Raw genomic sequence first — 24,232 nt, 5'->3', positions numbered from 1 at the left:
TGGCTTCCTGACACAAACAGCAGTAAAAAAGAATTAAAAGAGATTATAGATTGGTGATTCTAGATTAGTTTACATCAGTCACAATATCAAAAGATGTGTTTTTTACAAGTCTACCAGACCTATCTCTACTACTTAGGAAAAAAACCCTATACATAGTTTTTTGAAACATTTTGAAGAATGTTTGTGGCAATGAACTGTCAAGACTATTATTTACAAATTTCGTCAAGTAAATAATTTAATGTGAGTGATTTTCATCAAGTGAGAATTTTATAGGAAAGCCCTGTTCTGGTCTGAAACCAGTTATTTTGTGTATGGACATAAAAAAGTTAAGATTGTTACCTGTAGGCTTTTTTCAGTCTCAATTTCAGTCACAGTCTGAGGGAAATCTTCCGGTGCCTGTGATAGATTTAGCATTTCATTGTCATCTTCTTCAGGTTCTTCATCAAAATATGGCCCAACTTTCTTTTTAGTTTTGGGTAAGATCAGTTGCTGTAGATATTCTTCAAACTGAATATGGAAAATGCCTAATTTGTCAGCTATCTGTTGTGCACAAGTAGTTTTACCTGCTCCATGTGGCCCAAGTAAGCATACCCGTAAAGGAGGAGCCTGTAGGAAAGAATTGGAATAGTTTGTAATAATTTGGAATCTACAGTGCACCCTCACTGCTTTTCACTTCCATCATATAAATCGCATCAGAAACAGTCACTTAATTTTCCATTTTAACTTTTCTAGGCTTTCTATTGCTGTTCCAAGAAGGTGACCTGCTCTCTGGAAATGCTGAACAAATACACTATGGCAGCTGATGCAAGTAGGAAAAAGTGACACTTCATTAGATTATTTTGGTAAATCTTACTTTCTCTTACCCTTCTTCCACTTACAAAAGAAATACATGGATAGAAAAAAAACCCACCAATATGTGTGATTTATTAATCACATTTTATTATTATCGTGAGCTTTTATAATCTTTCTTTTCTGCTTTATTTGCATCACAAATTCAATGTATTAATTTAAGCATATACTAAAATGTTACTAGTGAAGAAATGTGTTTTATTTGTTTCAAGGATTTGCTTGGTACATTTATTGTTACCCAGAAAAAATCAGTAATAATAAACAATTATAAATGGGATTTGAAAATAGAGATTTTAATATCTTATTGTCTTCCTTAAATAATTTTGAAGATTCTTACTTGTAATGGTTCATTGTGAGCCACATACTCCTCAGGGTTCTCCAGAAATTTATCTCTGTTCTCAAAAGTTGAAAAATAATAAAACTTTTCTCGATATTTAGCTGCATATTCACTGAGTCCTGGGTAAAGAACAAAGTTCTCTTTCAGGCTGACTGGACAAAAGTGTTTTGTGTCTCCCATGTGCCTTTTATTTTCCTTAATTTTTTCTTCATCCTGAAAATATTATGAAATTTTTCAACTATTTGAATACAGTAGTTCACTTATTTTACGTAGATCAAATCAAATACATCAGCTGAGCACTGAATGAGAAAGGTATGAAATATGAAAAAGGCTGAATATAAACCTATGAAAATACATACCTTTTAGAGTCAGAAAACAAACCATCCAATCTAGTGATAGAATTATTGAGAAAAGAATGACCATTTAAAATCTGAAATTATAACATAGTCAGCTGTTCAAGACCAAAATTAGGCTAAAAGTATGTGAGATAAAGTCTTCCTGCTTTGTTTTTGAAACTCACTTTCTGCCACTTTTTGATGTCCAGAAATGCTTGTCCAGTAAAATGAATTTATGGAAAATCTATTTAATACTGCTCCAGTACAATATATGGGTATCTTGTACTGTTGCATTTGGGGAAGGGATTCTCAATTATAGGATGAAAATTAAAGAAAGGCAAAGCTAGACCTTTCATTTCACTAACGTGGTTGTTTGAATATTACCAATAGCTGAGGTGGAACATAGGAAAACATTTCATAACTCTGCATCTTCTGATGTTTACACAATGGCCCACAGAATCATTTCTACTTGACAGAAAAAGGACATATTTACTTTTTAATAAAATCTGTCTTTGCCGTCTGGCAAAACAAGGTACATTCTTTCTCGATATTTTGTGCCTCTCACTGAAGTAAAAAACACTACCAGACATAAAATAGGAATAAAATTAATGTGTTCTATGCTGGTATTTATTCTGTAACAAAGCTGAAACTGAATCATAGAAAATCAAATGCAAAGTCTGACTTCTCTGGGGCTTTGTTCAAACTGAAGATAAATGAGTTAAAATAGAAGCATAAGTAGATGAAGCCAGCATACTCACTTCTTCATCATCTTCATTTTCCTCTTCTTCATTATCTTCTTCTTCTTCCTCTTCAGCAGCCAGATCTTCTGCTTCCTCATCTAAGTCTTCAGCAGATAATTCCCAACCATAATATTTAAAAGGTTCTGAAAAGGTTAATTTTTTTTTCCTGTTACAATATTTTTCATTTGGCTATGCCAGAATATATTTTCTTTGTCCATAAAAGTAAGCACCAATATGAAAGCAAATCATGCCAAATGTATATTATATTTCTCTAACTCACAGAAAAAAATGTTCTCCCTGGAGGTAGGAATTAATATATATTGCTTCCTCCAAAAATGGAAATTCTACCGACTGAATAATACTTCTGTAATATCCCCTTATAAGAAGTATAATACTTTTGTACTTTTTCTCATCGAAAAGTTATATTCCCCACTCTTGCTGCTTTTCAGCTCACTGATAGAACATGGCATGTTCTGATCACTTTAAGTTGGTAATACCACTTTAAGTTGGTAATACAGAACTGAGTATAATCCAGCTCCCCAGTATATTCATCATCCAAGATCTCAAAAATCCCTCTTGGTAGGTTAAATATTAAACAGTATTACTTACTTTCCATAGCCAGCACACTTTGATTAAGCAGACTTTCTGGAGTTTGCTCAGCAATCTCTAAAACAGCAACCTGAACTAGAGATGACCTGTAGATTTCTGACTCCACTGATTGCCAGTCGTTCATGAAAAGGCTGATCTTCTTTTTAATTATTTCCATTTCTGGGAGATCTATAAAATCATCGTCTAGAAACTCAGGAAGCGTGATTTCTGAAAATCAAATAGTATATAGAGGGCAATGCTCTTCTCAAATGTTTTGCTTTTAAAAATTATCATTATTTCTTGAGATTTTTTTTTCCTGAAATAATGAAAATAGCATTTTTTTAATGCTGCTTCCCCACCCACCATGATTATGAACTATTATATTACTAGTTTACAAAGGCACTTCTAAAATGCCAAATTCTTTCTGTTCGTGTAGTATATACTGATGCTTCCCCAGGAAAATAACAAGGTCAAAGTACTTAACTAAATTTGGATATAGCTATTCCAATTGGCACACAAATATAATGACTCTTTCTGCAAAGAAATATGAGGGCTATATAATAATCTTAAAATTATGATTTAAAGATAGCAGGTTTTGACACTCTATCCCTATGGACATACCTCATCTGGAATATGTCAGTATAGAAAGCAGTAAAGAGCAGGAGTGGATGATGCTGAACGTGGCAAGGAACATAAAGAATTACAATAAGGGCTTCTTCAAGCATGTCAGTCAGAAAAGGAAGGTCAAAGAAAATGTACACTCCCCAATGAGCAAGGCTGTCAAACTGGTAACAGCAGACCAGGAGAAGTCTGAAGTAGTCAGCAAGTTTTTTGCCTCAGTCTTCACCAGCAACCTCTCTTCTCACAGGTTCTCACAAGACAGGGATTGAAGGAGCAGAGTCCCTCCCACTGTAAGAAGTTTTGTGACCCCTTCAGGAACCTGAACATAAGTCTGTAGGAGCTGACATGATGCAAAAGTGGAAAATAAGTGTGTAAGTGTAAAACCAGAAACATTGCACCCATATTTGAAAAGGGTAGAAAGGAACTACTGACCCATCAGCTTCACCTCTGTGCCTGGGGAGCTCATGGGACACAGCCCCCTAGAAGCTATGCTAAGGCACACGGAGGATGAGAAGGAGATTTGAGACAGCCAGCACAGCTTCACCAAGGGAAAATCCTGCCTGACAAACCTCGGGGCCTTCTGTGGTGTCAACTACCTGGACTTCTGCAAGGCAGCTTACACAGACCCCCAGCAACATCCTTCTCTATGAATTTGAGCACCAGAACTACTATACTGACACCTCAGTGGCTGATCTTCCATACATTTGAATGATTATTAGCTAAAACATAAACGAAAAGTACAAAAGGGCATATCATTGAGAGGGAACACCTCCCAGATTTCAAATAGCCTGGTATTGAATTAGTAATCAATTTTTTCTTGAAAAACCTTCTCATTTTACTGAACTAAATGTTCACTATACATCTATCATTACACTAGTTATCCCCTGCAAAGATATTTGTGTCTCTTGCCATAGTCCTAAATTGGAATATGAAAATACGTTCCCTTTTCTGTACATTAAAAGGAATTGTGTAAATGCTACAGTTAATTACATTGCATTTTGCAGTGATGTATCCGAATGAGACAGAGATGTAGCCGGGTAAAAGCTGCTTAAATTTAGGCAGCTGTAGTGGGTTATGTAATGATGCCTCCATTTGGAACATCAATGTTAAGAAAATAAGCAAAGGATGCATTAATAACTAGGTTATGCTAACTGCTTGTTGCATGTGTTACCTCTGACACATGCACACCGTAGAGATCACATGTGCTGCCTTGTGAACCACAGCCCTAATCAAAGCAATAACTTCTGGAAGATGGTAATGATGCCTTCTGGATCCAGCCTTTAACAGATTGTCTTTTATAGTCCTGCCCTTTAAAAACCTCTCAGTTCTCATAGGTCATGAAACTTTGGAAATATAAGGGCAGAATAATGAATTACAAGGAATATTTGAAATATTCTGAGACAGAATATTGAACATGGTTACAAATTCAGTCATACAAACCCATATGCACCTTAATCTCAGGAACCCTTTAAATTTATGTTCCACCTCTCCTGATAGGCCATACTTAGCAAATGATGGACCAGCATGTGTTCCAGCTCTGATTCTCTACTTAAGACACATAATTCCATCATATTACCTATGAGAGTTTTCTTGCAATTAATACATATTTATGGAGTTTAAAAAAGATTACACAGGCATAAGTGAACTGGAGAAACTTTCCCCTGAAAAGGAGAGAGAAGCAACAAAAAAAAGGTCCCATTCCTAGGTAAAAAGGGACATCCCAAAAATTGGACAACACAAACATTTGGTTCTGGTTCAGGTATTTGAACCTTGTTGTAACAAAAATGTTGCCTCCCTGGCATATGATTTGTTTCAAACTGGGTCTCAGGAAACAAATACTGAAAATATTTTTAAGTAAGTAAGGCAGCTGTACCTTTGCTGTTATATAGGTTATTATAATTCTGCATGCAGAGATGATTTATAGTGAGAAGAAAATTTTAAAGACAGAAGAAACATAGTAAAGCACAATACTTGAAAAGGCAGTAAGGGTTGGTTTAAAAACAAATGGATTTAAAAATGCAAACAAGTTTCCTTCAGAAGAGGTGGTGGTTTAATTTATTTTTCGTAACACAGAGGTGATAGGAAAATATCCTCTGCAGCCCTTAATCTGGAGCTTTTACAGGGGATGTCTATATGGCAACCTCTGATGTTCTTTTGCTCTGTGTCTTTTTTGCCTTTTCTGAGCATTGTTACCATAGAGACAAACAATCCTCAAAGGCTTTCTGCCCCCATGTTCTCCAAGTGAGTTGCTGGGGAAGGAAAGGCTTTAATATTTTTTTTTTCCAGTGTTCTGCTAGTGTTAGATATGATTTGTTCTGTCCTCAGTCCATATTCGAAAACAAAAAAGATGAAAAAAAAATCCCCCTCTCTTCCCCTCTCAAACCCTGCCAAAACAGAGGGAGAGACACCAAAATTCAGTGTGTCTTCTTCATTAAAGTTTAACTATCAAAACAAACAGAAAAGCAAAATGTAGGATAACAGTGACACTTCCATTCCTTGAAACTGGTATGTATTTCATTATGAACACATTTTCATTTCTCTTTTTGAAACAGACCATGTATTTTGTTTATGCAGACTTTTCATACCTACTTTGAAATATAAGCTGTCAGATAATTTGCCAAGTAATTTTCAGCATTATTACAGCACTTAGTAGACATTAATGCACTTAGTAGACAAATTTATATTGCATGTACTGATTTATGGTGTTAGGAAAAAGTTCAGTTTACAGATTAAGTTAATTCTCATGGATTTCTGAATAAAAGAGTTATGCCAACCTGCAATTTCATCAATGCTTTCTTTATTTGTTATTTCCACAGATCCCTGTACACTTTTATTCATTTAGTATTTTGGCAGTAGAGGCAATAGTGGGATTTTGTTCTTTAAAATGCTAATCCCTAATGCATCACTTTTAACAGGAAATAATAACATGCCTAAATTTACTTATGGTGTTTAAATAACTTGAATCTGTCTATTCCGTTATAAACTTCTTTAAAAGAAAGTAGTTAAGGTAATTAATTATATTAACAGCCGATTTTTAAATACAGTAAAAGCTTCCAAAAAAGGAAGGCATATAATTATTGATACTAGCAAGAGAGATGTTATTTGCTACAAATCCAACCTGTTGGTGTAGATTCTTCATAACCTGCAGAGTCACTGGACTGTTTCTGGAACATTTGTTCAGGCTCAGATGAAAGCTCCTCATTGGTGTCCTCAAATTCTGTTGACACAAGTAAAATCATTAGTAACTTTAAGAAACTACAGAAGCACTATGGAAATAAAGATATTTTTTGGTCATACTGCAAAACTTATATTTGATCACCTGCACAAAAGGAGTTAGTTACTTCAGTGTTTGTGTATTTCAGACTGACCAAGACATTTTAGGATCAGCTACCTGATTTGTGGGTAAGTGCAGACCATCTATCAGATGCCACATGAATTCTGAATCAAGTGGAGAATAAATTTATTTAATTCAGTGCTTTAACACAATAATATTTTCCATTCACTATAAGCTATGTGATCTGTGCTCAAACTATGCAATTATGCTCGAAAGCAAGACCTTGCAAAAAAGCACACTTGGTCTTCTACAGAACAGCTCTAGCTTCTATCTGATGGCAGTGCTTCTGACTTCAGGAAGGGCTTGTGCACCTGAAGGCTGATGTTATTTTTCCAACTATATGAGCTGATCAATAAAGAATATTACCTTTTCCTACAAGGCTTGTTTTGCTTATGTCCTTCCTTATGACCATTGCTAGAGTAATAAAACACCACTAGTACATCTCAACATGTTATGATTAACCAAAACTCAAATCATATTGAACAAGAATGTATTTTGAAATCTGGAATGATCACATTTGTTTTCATGTACATCTCTTTTAGTAAAGAAACTGAAAGCATCAATGTCATTTCAATGTCCCAGTGAGGTTACAAAAATTGTAATTATTGAAATGCACATTTTTTTATATAGGACAGAAGAGACTGTATCAGTTGTAAGGGACCTCCAACAATCACCTAGTCCAGTTGTGTAAGCAATTCAGGGCTGACCAACTTAAAGCATTTTATTAAGGGAGTTGTCCAAATGTCTTGTAAATACTGACAGACTTGGGTCATTAAGCACCTGTCTAGGAAGTGTGTTCCCATGTCTGACCACCCTCTTGGTAAGAAAATGCTTCCTAATGTTTAGCCTCAACCTTCACTAGCACAGGTTTGAACCATTCCCATATGCTATGATACAGGAGACATCAAAACAGCACAATAGCTGAGCTTTCATTTTTATACCATAACTGCTATATTAAAAAAAACCAAAACTATGCAGCTATCATTAATTTATATTTTTAAGATATGTCACATGGGAGAAAAGCTGCAGTAAATGTGCTGATGATACTACCTGTGAAATAAAACAGCAGCATGACTGTATTTTGGTGAGTATTTTGGTGAGTCAGTATAGGGACAGAAATAAAACATAGGTGTAGGAAAACAATTTTCTCTAAACAAGGACTTATCACATGTTAAGAGCACAAGTGTGTATATGACATTATTACTTCTACATTAGTAACTGTTGTTTTGATGTACTCAGATCAAAATGAGTTAGATATTCAAAACTAAGAACTTTGTTGTCTGAGACAGATAATATAGTATCTGGGTAGAACCCTTTATATTTAACACTTGAGAACTTGTTCTAAAGTTCTTCTTTGGAAAAGAGCTGTGTTCTATTAGAAACTATAAAAAGTTAGAATGCAGAATTTTTCAAAAGTTTATATGTAATTTAAAGAGTACTTTTTTCAGAGAGTAGGTGAAATGTTAGCTAATTAAAAATTAAAAGCATGTTATCATATGCAGTCTGTCTTAGCCTATCTGTATGACTTAGGCTTTGTTATCTATAGGTAAACACCAGACAGGATAATGAAAGAAAGTGTATATAAGATATATTTACAATGTAAAACCTAAAGTTTTTCTGCAGAAAACAGTATGCTATGTTCAAAAGAAGACAGTAATGGCAGTCGAGGCCCCCACTGCTGAGAGAAAAAACCAAAGTGGGAATTCATGCACTCCAGTTTTTAGTTTCAGCTCCAGGCCTTAGCTGGTAATTTAGGCTGTGAAACCATAGCAGAGGAAGAAAGTCCTCTAAAACACCCAGCCTAGTTCTCAGTGCAGAGACAGATACTTGTGCACGGTACTTCACCTTGGCAGTAGATCCAAACCAAACAGCAACATTCTTCTAAGGAAGTATGCAGTGGTTAAAGAGGGCAAAAGGGAGAGTTCAACTCTGCAATGTTTTTGACTGCTGAGGTTCAAAAACATTGAAAATAATTGGAATGAATGCTAAACCTTGAGCCAACTTGCAGACTTGCCTGAGGGACAAAAATCCAGCCTATTTGTGACCACTGGCCTGTCCCCAGAATCTCACTTCTCTCATATTATCCACTGCTCCCCAGGACACTTATACTTTCATTGATAGAAACGTAGTAAAGCACAATTCTGATACAGAAGTATGAACTTTACAGGAAATAAAGAGTGACTAAATGAAAATCATACACAGTTCTATCAATACAGAAAGAAGTAAAGTAAGAAAGTTTTTCATTATTGTTATTAGAGGGCAGACTTCATGTCATACAATTATTTTTTATGTTGTCATGTTATGTTATTAAAGACTAATTTCTGTAAGCACAAGGGAGGGAAGAAACTATGACAAGTGGGAGAACCCAAATAACTTGATGAGAACAAACAAAACCTTGACTTGGCTTCCCTCAGGGTGATTAAAAGATGGTGAGGAAGGCATTGGCTGGGTGTGAAATCTATTGACATGAGTCAACCAGAGAGGCTCTGTCTGACTGAGGGGGATTACTGCCTACAAGATATGAGATTCATTAGTGGATGCCAGGAAAAGCAGTTTGGCATTGTAAAAATCAAAGCTGTAAAATCTGCATAAAACCCAAATTGCTGAATGATTCGAAACACACAGCTAGATAAAACAGAAGTCATATGATACACACCTTTCTCCTCTGAAGCCTCTTCCTCTGCTGTCAGTATTTCTTGCATTTCTCCTCTGTAAGATATTATTCATCTTAAGATAAGACTTCCTATGTAAATACTACTGAAGCAAGTTGCAGGTACATTATACAGAAAAGGAAGATGTGGAAATACACTGTTGGGAACTAAAATATAATTTGGGTTGTACAAAATAAAACCCAAATATGTTTTATCCTCTAAAAATGTTATTGTCTTGTTGCATCAAAAGGCTGGACTAAAGAAAGACTAAGGAACATGAATTTAGCAAGAGAATCTTCTGTCATCATATTTTCTGACTGAAATGACATATGCCTCAAAGTTAACACATACTGGATCATTTCCTACACATCACAACTAGTCTTAATATACTTTTTTATGATAGTAGTGCTGGTAAATGCACTGATACCATTAAAAGAAAGTAAGGAGAGAATTTTCTAATGCTCATTTTATAATTCAGATATTTGGAACATTTTACCTTTCTTCTTCTTCCTCTTGTCCCTCTTCTTCTTCCTCTCCTTTTGCTTTGTTTGCTAATGCCTCATTTTCTAGTCTTTTCAAAATCTTAGAATCAATTTCATCTTTATTTGCTAAGTATGTTCTGCGTAGTAGATGGACTCCTGCAGTACAATAACACAACAGGAATGAGTTTTATGCATTTGTATAAACCTAACATTGTTTGAGTTAGGCAAATTGATTAACAAATAATAGACAAGTTTCTTCTTTTTAAAGCAAACAAAAGGCATATATACCACTGAAGTGTTATCACACTGTTGCTTTCTAAGGTTTTAGAGTTTTGCTTTCAGTTTCAAGAACCCAATAAACTGAGTATGAGATATGTGAAGGTTATTATGAAGCCTGTAAGTGGAGAGTAACATTGAAATTATTTGTCTTATATTTCCATACATTATGAATTACTCTGCCGTTTATTTTGTTTATATGACTAGAAAGAAAACTATGAAGAAACAGATAAAAAAACATGTAAATAAAAATATAAACAATGTACACAGCTATACCACCACACCTGGTTGAAGGAATGAAGACTACACTGTTACTACTATAAACTCACTGACTTAGTTACTTTGGCAAATTGCTTTATGATATTTGGCTGTGTGGCTAAACTGCATTTCCATCAGTGGAGTTACATCAGTTTAGACTAGGTGCAGGGAATAGTTTACAGAGTAGTGACTCAAAATCCTGTGAAAATGCATACTTCACAACTCCATTATTATTTAAGTAACTGAAATTAGTGGGAATCTATTAAATAAAGAGTTGGATTTGCCCAAATGGAAATTGCCCAAATGTAAATCAAACCAAACCAAACCAAACCAAAACAACCCCAACCAACCAAACAAAAACCAAAATGAAACAATATAGCTAAATTCAAAGAAACTTACCCAGAAGCAAAAAGCTACACTTCCAGCCAAACCATATAGCAGACATTAAGATCTTATTCTCTCTTTCATTCCATGTTACTCATACTCATTCCTCCCATATCTCACATGATCACTAACACCAGTTAACATAAAATGTATTTTTACCTATATTGGAACTGTGAGAAACAGATTACTTAACTGTTAGGAACACTGGTGTCAATTTGAAGCAGATGATATTTTTTTGTGAAGAGTTTATATTTTAAAGCAATACTTTCAATTGAATGTAGTTTTGAGAAAAGGTGAGTGACTTATTAAAAGGGACTTATTAAAAAAAATAAGTTTGTAAACTCATCTTTAAATAATTCTGTATCAGTACTCTTATGAAAAAAAGATACGAGTTTTCAGTGGCTTTACCTGGGGGCCTAGCCATGCACTCTCCCATCTTTGTATTTTCTCACAGTGTTATAAAAAGCTCCTATGCCAAAAAACATTAATTTACATTATTATTCAGAGTCCAAATGACACTGAACTGAAGCATCAGGGTTGTGACCACAAAACTTTAAGTTTCATGAAGGATAACCCTAACTCCAAGGAAAGGCTTACATACCCCTAATATTCTGTCATTCTGTGATTTATGCTTTTAAGATCTACGAGACTAGAGAAACAGAAGTTGATTGCATGGAGGAGATGGCTACAAAGAGTATAAAATAGATTTATCAGATTAGAGCAAGTAATTGAGAGCTAGGTTTTGAGAAACAGTAGGAATGGCAGAGAGGTGTCCAATGCAGGAAGGAAGAACATAATTTGAAAGCTTTAGAGAAGTCTTAATTGGAAAGCCTCTGCTATGGATTCCCTTCCTTCTGGGAAGGAAAAAATGGGGCAGTTAGTATACACCAGTTTTCAATATGGTTCCCATGAAGAACTATCTGTTCCCTAAGTGTCTGATCTAGAAAAAATCCTTTTAGGGATGATTAGAAAACGTTTTATCTAGTTAATTCACTAATTTTTAAATTATGAGACGTGAAGGGTCAGTTAAGGTCATTCTGAAAACACATCATCAGTCTCAGTTCACTCCCTGCAGAAATGGCTAGAGTTTGACTCCTGTTGTTACTTAGTACACTTATTAACATTACATTACTGCATACCAACTACATGAATAAGGTACTATTTTTGAGTATAAGAAAGGATGATGCACCATGTCCCAGAGACTAGGTTCATGGACACTTCAATTTGCTTGAAATGCCTGGGAAGCAAAGATGAGGCACAGAAATGCAATTTTTCCCTAAGTTCTTTCTGAAAGTATCTGAGATGAAGTCTTTCTGAATGTTAGGAACAGTAAACATGATTTCCTGACAAACACTAGATCTAGAATTTCCCCATAGCAATGCCCAGTCTGTTTTTAATCTCCATATGAGCTCCAGCGACAGTAGAAGATTTTTAGTTAACAGGTTGAAGTTGTTACAAAATTTCACAGAGCTATGTGACTAAGTAATTTAGGTACTGTAAACTGAGTTCTGAGAATGATTAGCTCACCAGATGACATTCTTTTGAATAAACTCTGTAATCTTGATTTTTATAATAAGACACAAGGGTTTCAAAGGGTCTCTGAACTAATTCTAAAATCAGGTCATTACTGAGCTTTCTTGAACCAAGTATGAACAGACTTCCCTTCTTCAAGGGAAGTTTCTACTACTGAAAGATCTTTTGATAGTGAATTGGATTAAACAGGTAATGATCAAACATTGCCACATGGCAATGAAACTTGTAGTGTGGTATGAATCCATTAGTAAATGAATTGGCAGACAAAACAGTGTAGGAAAAACTGTTCAGTTTTTCATGCCTGGTCCCAGCCTTCCTTCCTGGTTCAAACAACAAAGTAAAAACACCATCCTCTGAAATCATGGTTACTAAGCTATTGTTTCAATCTGATAAGAAGTCGTTCAACCTTTTTTGACCCCAGGATGGGGAACAGGATACACCTGCATACAGGTTTTTCTTACCCCCAACATTTTCTCTCAGAGGCAGTTCATATCTAAAACCCCATTTTGCAAGTAGGGAAACCAAGGCAGGGAAATTTGCCTGAGAGACACATTGCAGAATGGTGGCCAGAAAAGCACAGGATACAAAATCTGAAGCTGAAAGAGTCCAGTGGTATTTACTGTTGACTGTAAACAGGAGGAAATTGTAAATAGGATTATAAATAGGAGACTTAACTACTAGTTTTTCCTGTAAGGATGCTTTATGTAACTTATGTAACAGAAAAAAGAAAAGATTAAGTTTCATTATTGTGTGTTTACTGACCATGTTTTTCTGTATCCTTCAGACAGACAACAGTGTCCGGTAAAAGTCCTTTTTCTGATAAAGCTGACCAGTGATCTACTGAGAGTGGGTAATTATCTACTACCCATCCTCCTTTTTCTGGAGCACCAGGAAACCTGTCTTTGTTCTTCTTCATAAGCTGTTATAAAATGTTGGGTTCAGTCAAACAAAAAGAGAGTCTGTGAGATGTTAAAAAAGACTGCACAAAACAAAATATTTTCTGTATGTTATTTTTCCCTATTGTAATTTCAGGTCAGTGAAAAGTAAGACATTCATAACTATCTATTTTTGAATGAAATAAAAACATTTTAAACAGAAAGAGATTAATGTGCTGGTGATTTTTTAAGGTTGTCTACAAAGAATTCAGATTTCAGTTTCAGTAGTTATAAAACAGTGAAAAAATTCGGAACCATTTAAGATTCTTGAATAAATATCCATACACAATTCTTTTCAAACACTTGTTTCTGGTGCTGAGCTTTTTAATAGTGAGTAACAGTATAAGAATAGGGCAAGCATACAGTTACTCTTCTCTCAGCTATTCTCCCATCCTTTCACAATTTGTAGTCCACATAGTTTGCAAGACAGAATTAATTTATATATTTATATATAGTAGTCCCTAACAGAGTTGGCTTTCATGATTTTGATAAAGCTCTCCTGAGTCCTATGTAAGCATTCAGACTGTGATATAGGCTAAACTGATCTTTCAAACCGAAAAATTAAGAATATTTACTGATAAAATATAAATTGTTACAGGTTGCTCTTAGAAAAAAGTTAACCTGGTAAATAGTACTTGTAGTTTTACCTCTGCAATAGCTCTCTCCAGTACTTCTGCATATATTTCAGGTGACGGTGTAAATTCGGAGACTGATGCACTTTTCATGGCTTCCTCTACCATTGCTTGAACTTCTGGGTGGTCAGCAGTTACCTCTGACATTCCTAAAAATATAGATTTTTTTAAAGCATTTCAAATATTTCTGAAGTACTTATTTGTTCTGTTGAGAAATAACTGCTAGAAAATTAAATCCAGCTACTTCAGAATTACAGTGCAATCATTTTAAGCAATATTACACAGCCATACTGAGAAAGAATCAAATACCATTCTTCTGAATGCTGTTCTAGAGGATATTTAATAAAGATAAGTTTTAAGGTCTTAGCTTGCTCTGTCATTACAAAAAACCTTTTTAAGCTGTAAAAGTATTTTCTACCACTAAGTGAAATATTGTTTTAATATGAATGGAATTACATTTATGTACAAGAACAATTAGGCACCTGCAGCACTTGAGAATTTTTTTCTTTGATTCCTAAACAAAAAAAAGTTGACAAGATAAATTTAAATGCAATACAAATTCATAGATCAAGAAGTTTATTGTCAACAGTCAAGAAGGCTGTGTTCCCTAAGATAAACAAATAATTCATATTGGATCCATATTTTGTTGTTAATTGTTGACACAACAGACTGTAAGTATTAAAAAATAAACACCGAGGAACACTCAGAGTTCACAATTTACACACCAATTTGACAAAATTTGGTGAAAAACTGTTTTAAGCAACTGCACTATCTACTGTGTAAAGAGAATAATTTGGAAAAAATGCCATATTTACTTTCTGAAATAATGCCTGACAAGATTTTTCAATTATTGTATTGATACTTTTTACATGCACAAATTTAACATTATCAGGTTATTTTTGCCAAGTCAAAAGTGCCCTGGGAAAGGGACAAAACCTAACTGTTTCCATGCTGCAAAAAACCTCAACACAGCCCCAAACCAAAACCAAACAGACTTTACAGTTAAAATAGCTAATGATACTATATACTGCTTTTCTCCTTTTCAAGAAACAGATCTTTCTTTAGTGCTTTCTTCAATATCTTTTGTTCATATAGAATGTCAAATTTAAGGAATAATATAATAAAAGAATTAAATTCTTTACTTTAAAAAGACAAAGAAATCTGTAAAAACTACTTCACAATCCAGATTTATTTAATTTCCTTTTCAACTCCAAATAAGTACACTTCATTAATATCCCTTAATTGGATCTATCCAATAATCTATCTTCCTGGGTTGAGATAAAATATCAGCCTGTTCTGTCTGGAAAAAATATCACCATTTATAAAACATGTCCAACTTGCAAACATATATATATTTCAATATATGATATATATGATATATATGATCTCCTTATTTATTAAAAACTTCTGAAACAATCTTATGTTATAAAGATACATGTAAGTAGCAATACCAAACTTTTTATTAAAACACATGCTGAGGTCAATGGGAGATTTTTCCCCTGTATATTCATATGGTATTAATGAATCAATGTCTTTCAATTACAGAATTATGAAAATGATAATATTCCTACAAGTGTAAAGGAGGGGAAAAAACAACTTTCCTTTTTAACTTACAAGACACACTGAAGGCATGGAATGACATGCTTAAAACAGATAAAATTTATTTTTTACTTTTTTGGATGATGGCAGATTCTATATTAGTCCCCTCTTCCAAGTCTCCTTCTTCTCTGGTTTTAGTGGGGTCCTCAGAATCATCTTCTTCTTTGACACTTGTATGTTCTTGCAATTCTCCTGTAATTATGAAATTGCATTAAATTCACTGAAATTATATCAGTAGAAAATTCTTCTATACAAGCACTTCACCACTATCTGACTAAACCAGCTACATGTCAGCCTTCTCTTCATCTGCAGCCTCCCAATTGTGGAATCTTCCAACACACCTCCTAGGAATCATGGGCACTTTTCCAGTTCTAGTGGAGGCAAGACTAGCACCCATCAGCTTGTGAGACACAAATAGCTCTCTACCAGTACCAGTTTTTCTATGCCTGTCTCTCCCCTTAAAAGAGATCAGAGATATGACAGAAACCAGAGAAGAATTTAAAAATACAAAAGTCCAGAGCAGCTCTGCAGTTCAACAAATATAATACCCTCCTCTATTTTCTCCCCAAACAGAACAATGTCATTCTGCTTGTGCTGGATGTCATCTGAGCAAATTACCAGACTGGAACCCTCTGGGTGTGTCTTTTCGGTTTAAATCAGAAGAGTATAATTTAAGTGAATCTCCTGATCCTACTTATGCTTTGGTACACAGGCCTTGGAATATGCAAACTAATTGATTCCTTCCAGATGTACATTTACTATGCTGAAACCATCAAGTGTTCACCCCATGAGATCACAAGACAGTTAATCTGAAAGTGCTCCATGCATGACACCAACACTGACATCTTAGCACCAACTGTTTCCACCTCCTGACTATGACAGTAGAGAGGAACTCTGCAGACTTCTGTGTAGTTTCTTTGCCTCGCTTCTGTCCTTGAACGGTGTTTGGAAACACTCAGGATTCAGCCAGGGGGCCATTTAACTAATTAAATTGATTATGTCTTTCACATAATTACAGTTATTGTCTGTAGTTCTCTCAAAAGGTAGATTTCACAATGTAATCAACTAAAGAAATTAATTAGAAATAGGAAATACTTTCTGGGATAGTTACCTCTAGATCCAGAGTCAAGCTTTCAGAAATAGTTTCTCTTTAAGAAGCATTCTTACTTTTTATGACAATTTACATCTTTCATCTATTTGTAGTTTTGCATTAAAATTGCTTGAGTTCTCCAAGATTACCAATTACAATTAAGTTCTCATTAATCCTAGTATGATTTCACATACTCATGCTCAGAAGTATTTACATAGCCATAACACAAGAACATAAGTTACATTAAGCACTATTTAATGGTTTTAATTTCAGTGTCATAGTTCACCATTATTCTTGCTGCAACGCCTGTGGTCTTTGTATCACTGTAAGCACCTGACAAATATACAGAAATATATTCTTGTTAAATATGTGTTTGCCCATAAGTAAGTCAAATATGGTAATTCCTTGCTTAGTTGAATAAGGCAAAATGCCTTAGTTGTTTGTCTGAGCCATAACTAGAGCTAACTGGAAAAGGCAATCCCAATTCAATGAAAAACTTCACTTCCAAAAGAAATAGTTTTGAAAAAATGCCCACACTGAATTTCCTGCAGAAAGGAAAGGCAAATTTTTTTTAAAATATATTAAAAGAGTCTGTTATTTTCATAATGCTTTCTAAATTCATCAAGCTGCAGACATCTGTGTTACGGCGAGCCTTCTCTCGGGGACACAGCTCTTCTTTGGGGTTCTCTTGCCGTCCCTCTCCTCAGGCATCTTCATCTCTTGTCTGCTTCTGGGAGCATGCCTTTTATCTTGCCCTTCAGCCCCACCCACTTCCGGCTGGGGCAGGCCCTAATTAGTGGGCACACCTGGGCTCAAGCTCCCAGATCATTATCAGCGACACCTGAGGACCTGTGGTACTCTCTACATTTCCCCCCTTTTTGTTGTTTGTTGAAAAAATAAACTTCTTTTTCTTTTCAATAATTTACAACATTTCATTTTCAAACATTTCAATAATTTAAACATTTCATTATTTTTCTATTTTTAACATTTCATACAACATTTCATTTTCAAACATTTCAATAATTTAAACATTTCATTATTTTTCAACATTTTTTTCACCTATTTTTGAGGAGGGAAAATTTGGGCTCTTTTAGCCTCTGTTAGCAGGAGATGAGGTCTTAAAAACACCAGCTCAGTTTTTGCTGGTACTCGCCACCTCGGAATACCTAGCCATGCAGAGGCTTCTCCGAGCATTCAGCGCACCAGTCTTATCGCATGTCCCTAGGGCCCCGTTTCAGGACCGCACTATCGTGTGTCCCTGGGGGCTCCGTTTCAGGACCGCGTCGCGTGTCCCTGGGAGGCTCTGTTTCAAGACCGCACTATTGCGTGTCCCTGGGAGACTCCGTTTCAGGGGCCGCACTGACTTGATGCGCACTCAGAGCTCCGCTTCAGCTTCAGCATTCCTCGGGCTTGAGTTCCGCGCGCCAACTCGCTGCGCCTTTCGAGCCTCATTCTGCTCTCCTGCCTGGCTCGCCATTCCGGGCTGTTGTATCTTGCCGTGCTGGGCTTCTACTCCGAGCTTCTACACGCCGCCTTCAGCATTTAAGCCTGGCCTTGTGGAGCTTTTTTCGTGGTTGCGTTTTTGGAGCGCTTTATAGAGCGTCCCGCACCAACGTAGTAGCTCCATCTGACGTGGTTGCGTATTTCGAAGCTCTTTATCTCGCCTTCCGCATTTAAGCCAGGCTTTGTAGAGCTTCCCGCACCAACGTGGTCGTGTAGAGCTTCCTTTTTTACCTCAGCGTTCACGGCTGCTGTTGTTGCCCGCATTCTCCACCAGATGTTACGGCGAGCCTTCTCTCGGGGACACAGCTCTTCTTTGGGGTTCTCTTGCCGTCCCTCTCCTCAGGCACCTTCATCTCTTGTCTGCTTCTGACTGATTCTGCTTCTGGGAGCATGCCTTTTATCTTGCCCTTCAGCCCCGCCCATTTCCGGCTGGGGCAGGCCCTAATTAGTGGGCACACCTGGGCTCAAGCTCCCAGATCATTATCGGCGACACCTGAGGACCTGTGGTACTCTCTACACATCTGGGCAGCTTAGGAAGTCTAAATGTGACCAGAGCTGGAGAGCCTTGTTAATGTACCATCTAAGACAGCACACTTAGAAAGCTGCTCCAAAGTGGGAAATCTGTAGATCTGGGTTCACATCGGCCTAGTTGAAAAGCTGCTTTCTTGAAGAAAATTGCAGTTTTGCAGAGATTTAACTTGTCAGAAAGTCGTCCAAATGGAAAGTTTCCAACCAGTATCAGAACCAAGTTCTTCTTTCAAAAAGAGCTCAGAGAACACTTTTTTATGTACTCTAGCAGTCAGCTTCAGAGGATTTACATGTAGTACAAAAAATAGTGAATTTTATTCAGCTATTCGCTTCACTGCACGTTCCTTTATTTCATATTTAAGGCACAACTGTAACAAATACTGTAATATTTTATAAGTCAAAGTGACAGCAATTGCTTCAGTTACATAGCCTAAAGCAAACCTTCAAACACCATTGTACAGTTTATTCACCTGATTCTGTGGACTGTTCTTCAAGTTCCAACCTATTTTTCACTGCACTTATTGCTTTTTCTACTGCATCCCTTCGCACTTTCTCAAGGTTTTCTTCTCTTGATTCTTCCATATGGGGTTGAATGAGTTTGGCCATATCAAGAACCTAGTGAAATGATTTGAAAACCACAGAATATCACAGAACAGAAATACAGCATCTGACTTCTATATATCCATCTTCTATACAGTGAAATTAATTTGGAAAAGCTCTGCAAATTTCAGAAAAAATGACATCTAATTCAATTGTAGAGGGTTTTTTGTGGAAAAAATTTTCTAATTTGCATTTACATTTAATTATTCTAGATACAGAAGTTATTCATGATATTCTTACGTTAAAACAAATAACTGATACATAAATATTTGTCTTACATAAAGAGTAAGTAAAGGGTTTTTTTAAACTTAGCTACTTTAATGCAAGTTAATTTCACTAAGCCACTATGTTTCTTCTGTAATCTGTCTGTTTGCAATGTGTACCTTAATAACACAACAGAAATAAGAATGTGCTTAACCGATTTCCAAGCCTCAGCTGATACCCTTGTTACATAAGCCATTTATAAACCTACCTCTCCTTTGTATTTCTCTGCAATGAGGTTACAAATAGTTGTTTTCCCAGAGAATGGGGGACCAAATACTAGTACTTTACAAGGAGGAAGTGGCATTGGTGGTAACAGATAAGGTCGTGGATTTGACATAAATGTTTTCAGTGCCTCTGGGGATGACAGTACATACATTTTACCTAGAAAACTGAGAACGAGAAGCAAACAGATATAGACATATATGTATATCATATATATAGACAGATACAGTTATCTTATAAATAAAAATAAGAAATGTCAAATTCTGCTAACCTGACAGCCAATTGTGGGTTTCCCATTACAATATCACCTTCCTTTAGGGCCACAGGACATGCATTCCCCCACCTGCTTCTACGCCACCTGTATCTGTGTGCTATTAGTTTGTAGGATGACAAAGCCCGGAAAAGTTCATCCTGTTTATTAAAACAATAGTAACAGCACATATAATTTTTGTCTGAAATTACAAACATACGCCTTGTTCTTAGCCTTTTTAGAAATATTGTTGCAAAATAAGCAAACCTTAAAAGAAAATAACATCAAGCTTTTTAGAATGTTTTTCTTAATTACATATTTCAGCATGCACTCATTTTTCTGCTCTGCACGTTCTATACCCTAATCTCAAAAAAGCACCCAGGAGAATTGGAAAAGTTTCAGAAAAAGGTAATATGACTGATCAATCACACAAACATATGTCCATGTAAAAAGAAAAAATATTAAATAGACTGACACTGTTCAGCCCAGGAACAAGACCGCTACATAAGAACAGGACAAAAGTCTGAAAAAATGAGGTATTTGAGGGCAGATACACAGAACAAAGATATTTACTGACTTTTGCATATCAACAACTTGTTGATATTCAATCATTTTAACACTAAGAAAAGCAACTCTGCCTGTAACATCCAGTTAAGCTGCAGAGCTGCCTGCCTCAAATACGGTGGATGTTAAAAGCTTACACACAGACTAACACAAGCACAGACTAACTAAATAATAAATACAGATGACCTCTGACACAGCAAGAATCACACTTCTGGTTTTGTAAGGGACTCAGAAAACAGACGTGTGAAAGGCAAAGTGTTTATCTGACAATGTATAGTGGGGTGTCCCAGCTACAGTATTTTCCTATATTCAGTTCTGTTCTAGGAATAGGAAAAATGACTGCAAGTGAGTATAGGTGAAGACATTTATGCAAATACTTCAATTTTTCAGTTTTATTTGGAAGGGACACAAATTATAATTCTCATGATCCACAAAAATCCAGCCCTAACTTTTCATGTTTTAATCAATTTGAAGATTTACAATATAAGTGATTTTAGCTATGCAGGGTATTGCTAAATATGTATTAGCATGATATTTCTAATTCAAGAAAAGAGTAAAAACTGTGCTAAGAGTCCACTGCTGAGATTGCTGTCCTTTAGCTGAAGTTTCTTTATTTTCATGGAAAGGAATTCTTTCTTCCTCTATTACTAAAATAAATGTTTTATTCAAAATTATATTATAATCACCTAACTTTTTTAATGACAAGATTTTCTCTTTTCATAGTATTTCTAATGGGTTTCAGTCCCTGAATAATCTTAAATTCACATTTCTGTTAGATCAAGGCTAAAAAAATGCCCTTATTGCATGGTAAAACAAATTTGTTGTGAAAAAAAAAATGTCAGACGCTTATAGCAGAAAATAAAAAATAATAATTATTAGAGTTAATCACGTTTTAGAAAAGCCCACTTACATTTTTCAGTCCCTCCAGTGTTTCTTCTTCCTCACTGTGAAGTCTAGTTATAGGAGCTCCATTTGGAATACCCAGAGATTGAAGCTGAGCTACCAGTGACTGAAGAGAAAATAACTATTGACTTAGTAGCAATCAGAACTGCTTTTTTCAACCAGAAGGATTCCCAAAGTATTTTTTAAATTGTAACTTACTATTTATGTAACTGCTACATACAAACCAAGGACCAATTTCTAGCTTGGAGCTGAGTTTTAACGAGAGACTTGGAAGACAAATGCAGTACAAAATGCTGAATCACAGCCTCTGCATCTCCTAATTATGCTGTGAATCCTTCTAAAATCCTTCTAAATCTAAATGCTGTGAGCCTTCTAAAAGAGTAGGCTGTGAAGGATTCTTTGCCACAAAGCAGTGGAAGTATCCAGATAAGATGAAGCTGAAAAGGAGGAAAATCTCTTTTGGAGATGAGATTATGCACACTTGAAAGTAATACAGATTTGGGTAATTTATTTTAAAAGATACTTAAGCTAGATGTCTGCCAATGAGAGTCAGATTGTATTAAATTTAATTTAAATATTTTTTTTAGTCTAATCTTGCATGCATGCAAATGTTCTTTAAATGACAAAGCAAATTTTGCCATGTTTGGATTAATTTCATAATAGATCTTTGCCTTACTTGAAGGTAAAATGGTTTGAATCACTACAGAACTTGATTGTCTGTACCATAAGTCTTCTATTGTAATGTCCACAAAAATAATAAATAAAAATAATAAATGAGGAAATTTTATGTTCCACTTCTGCAAAATTAGTGGTTATTTTTTCGCCATAGGACTCCTCTTGGTAGTAAATTTAAGCATAAATTGAAATAATGCTTACAGAATAATAACTGATTGAATTTGTTTCAAAAACCAGAGATGAAACTGCAGGAGCAGTTTATTTCTCTTCAAATTTTATCACTGTAGCATTTTAAAAGGGAGAATGAGTTGCTATATTATAAGCTAAAAATAGAAACACAGGCACTCAGCAAATTGTCAAATGGAAAAGAAAGAAATGCCTTCTATTACACTATAAAAAATACCACAGTTCAATAAAATTCAGTCATTATTTTAGACATCAGCTCCAAAAAAGCCAATTTTCATATAAGTCCTACTGAAAATGTTCAATTTCTCATATTAATGATAGTTTACACTAATACACAAAACAAAGCAGTAAAACCAGAAGGATATAGTACAAAAGAGTTTATAGTTTGCCTGAAAATATTCTCTTGTAACATCTAAGTACACCTAGGTGCAGTGTAGTGAATCTTAAAATTGTTTTAATAGAGCAACAAAAGCAAGCACCTCAAAGGTCCAGGTCATGTTTTCTAATAGTAATTACATTAATTATACAGATAACTTAAAAGTTTGCCAACAACTTCATAAAGAAAACAATGCACAGAGCTGATAAATTATTCTCTAATGGAGGTTAATTAAGTTGGTGCATAGCTAGCTTACTGCAAAGAGACCATCTGGTTGCTGATTTCCATCCAGTTCAATAAGATATTGGCTATCTTGTTCAGCCATCCAGTCCTGTTTAAGAACAAAGACATACTTGTTAATTGAGTATAGTTAACTAGATAATGGCATTCAATTCATTCTCTTCCTGGTCATATCAAAAACTGGAGTCCTGTGGACTTCATCACAACCAAGATTCATGGTACTGATGACTTATAAAATCTTCCAAAACTAAAAAATTGGAGTTATAGTGGGTTTAGAAAACAGATTAGATATCCTACCTCAGATGCAAGAGAGACACAAAGAATCAAGATGCAGTAATGTTTTGGGTATGAGTTCAAATTCTAATTGTCTAACTACCTTAATTCTCTGCTGAAAAATTGTGACAATGTCAATTAACAGATTTCTTGGAAATACCAGCAATGAGACTAATGTTTTAAATTTGGTCATGACCTTAAATTTCTGTAAAATTCGAACAAAACATTTGATTTTTCTAATTTTCTGTTTCCCATTCACAATTAAGATATTAGACTACAATAGACACCCTGTACCCATTGTTAATGTCTCCATCTGAGGACTGGAAACACTCCATTCCTGACAGATGTTGGTCTAACCCCACAAATGGAAAAGCCTAGTGAAGGTAACTTTGCAGCTTCCCTGGTAATCTGTTCCAGTCCTTCACTACACTTATGGTCAGAATTCATTTCTTTGCATCAAGCCCAAGTCTTCTGTATTGTAACTTAAATTATTTGTCCAGTATTTGGTAGAAATAGATAACAATTAATGACTGCCTGTACTTGGCACCGGTGAGGCTGCACCTTGACTGCTGTGTTCAGTGGCCTCCCACTACAAGAACATCATGGTGCTGGAGCAAGTCCAGAGAAGGGCAACAAAGCTGGTGAAGGGCCTGGAGAACAAGTCTTATGAGGGTCACCTGAGGAACTAGACTTGTTTAGCCTGGAGAAAAGAAGGCTGAGGAGAGACGTGGTTGCCCTCTACAGCTACCTGAAAGGAAGTTGTAGCGAGGTGGATGTTGGTCTCTCCTCTCAAGTTATAAGTGATAGTATGAGAGGAAATGGCCTCAAGTTGTGACAATGTCACAGCTGCAAAAAATTAAATAGGTAATAGAGGAAACTGATGAGCTAATTTCTGGGTGTATAAATCTGTAGGCAGTGAAGCAGCTGAGGAAGGGAATTTATTGGAGTGGAAGGCAATAGATGCAAAGAGCAGATTTCTTATAGGATTGCATGCAAGAATGGAG

General features: G+C 35.5%; 1 protein-coding gene across 1 annotated transcript in view; it reads right to left on the bottom strand.

Moving 5' to 3' along the window:
• The window catches only part of AK9 (adenylate kinase 9), a 56,259-nt gene that overhangs the window by 19,095 nt on the left and 12,932 nt on the right, over positions 1-24,232 (bottom strand). The window contains exons 9-23 of the mRNA XM_071741188.1: positions 22,972-23,046; positions 21,486-21,584; positions 20,033-20,172; positions 19,748-19,928; positions 19,146-19,290; positions 15,627-15,746; positions 13,971-14,104; positions 13,151-13,307; positions 9,952-10,093; positions 9,461-9,513; positions 6,589-6,687; positions 2,871-3,077; positions 2,280-2,404; positions 1,187-1,399; positions 340-606 (exon numbers count right to left, since the gene is read on the bottom strand). Coding sequence (XP_071597289.1) covers positions 340-606; positions 1,187-1,399; positions 2,280-2,404; positions 2,871-3,077; positions 6,589-6,687; positions 9,461-9,513; positions 9,952-10,093; positions 13,151-13,307; positions 13,971-14,104; positions 15,627-15,746; positions 19,146-19,290; positions 19,748-19,928; positions 20,033-20,172; positions 21,486-21,584; positions 22,972-23,046 — 2,157 coding nt within the window. The remainder of the gene's footprint in view (positions 1-339; positions 607-1,186; positions 1,400-2,279; positions 2,405-2,870; positions 3,078-6,588; positions 6,688-9,460; positions 9,514-9,951; positions 10,094-13,150; positions 13,308-13,970; positions 14,105-15,626; positions 15,747-19,145; positions 19,291-19,747; positions 19,929-20,032; positions 20,173-21,485; positions 21,585-22,971; positions 23,047-24,232) is intronic.

The sequence above is a fragment of the Heliangelus exortis genome, chromosome 3 (genome assembly GCF_036169615.1).
Source record: "Heliangelus exortis chromosome 3, bHelExo1.hap1, whole genome shotgun sequence".
NCBI lineage: Eukaryota > Metazoa > Chordata > Aves > Apodiformes > Trochilidae > Heliangelus > Heliangelus exortis.
This window is presented reverse-complemented; position numbering and strand designations above follow the sequence as displayed.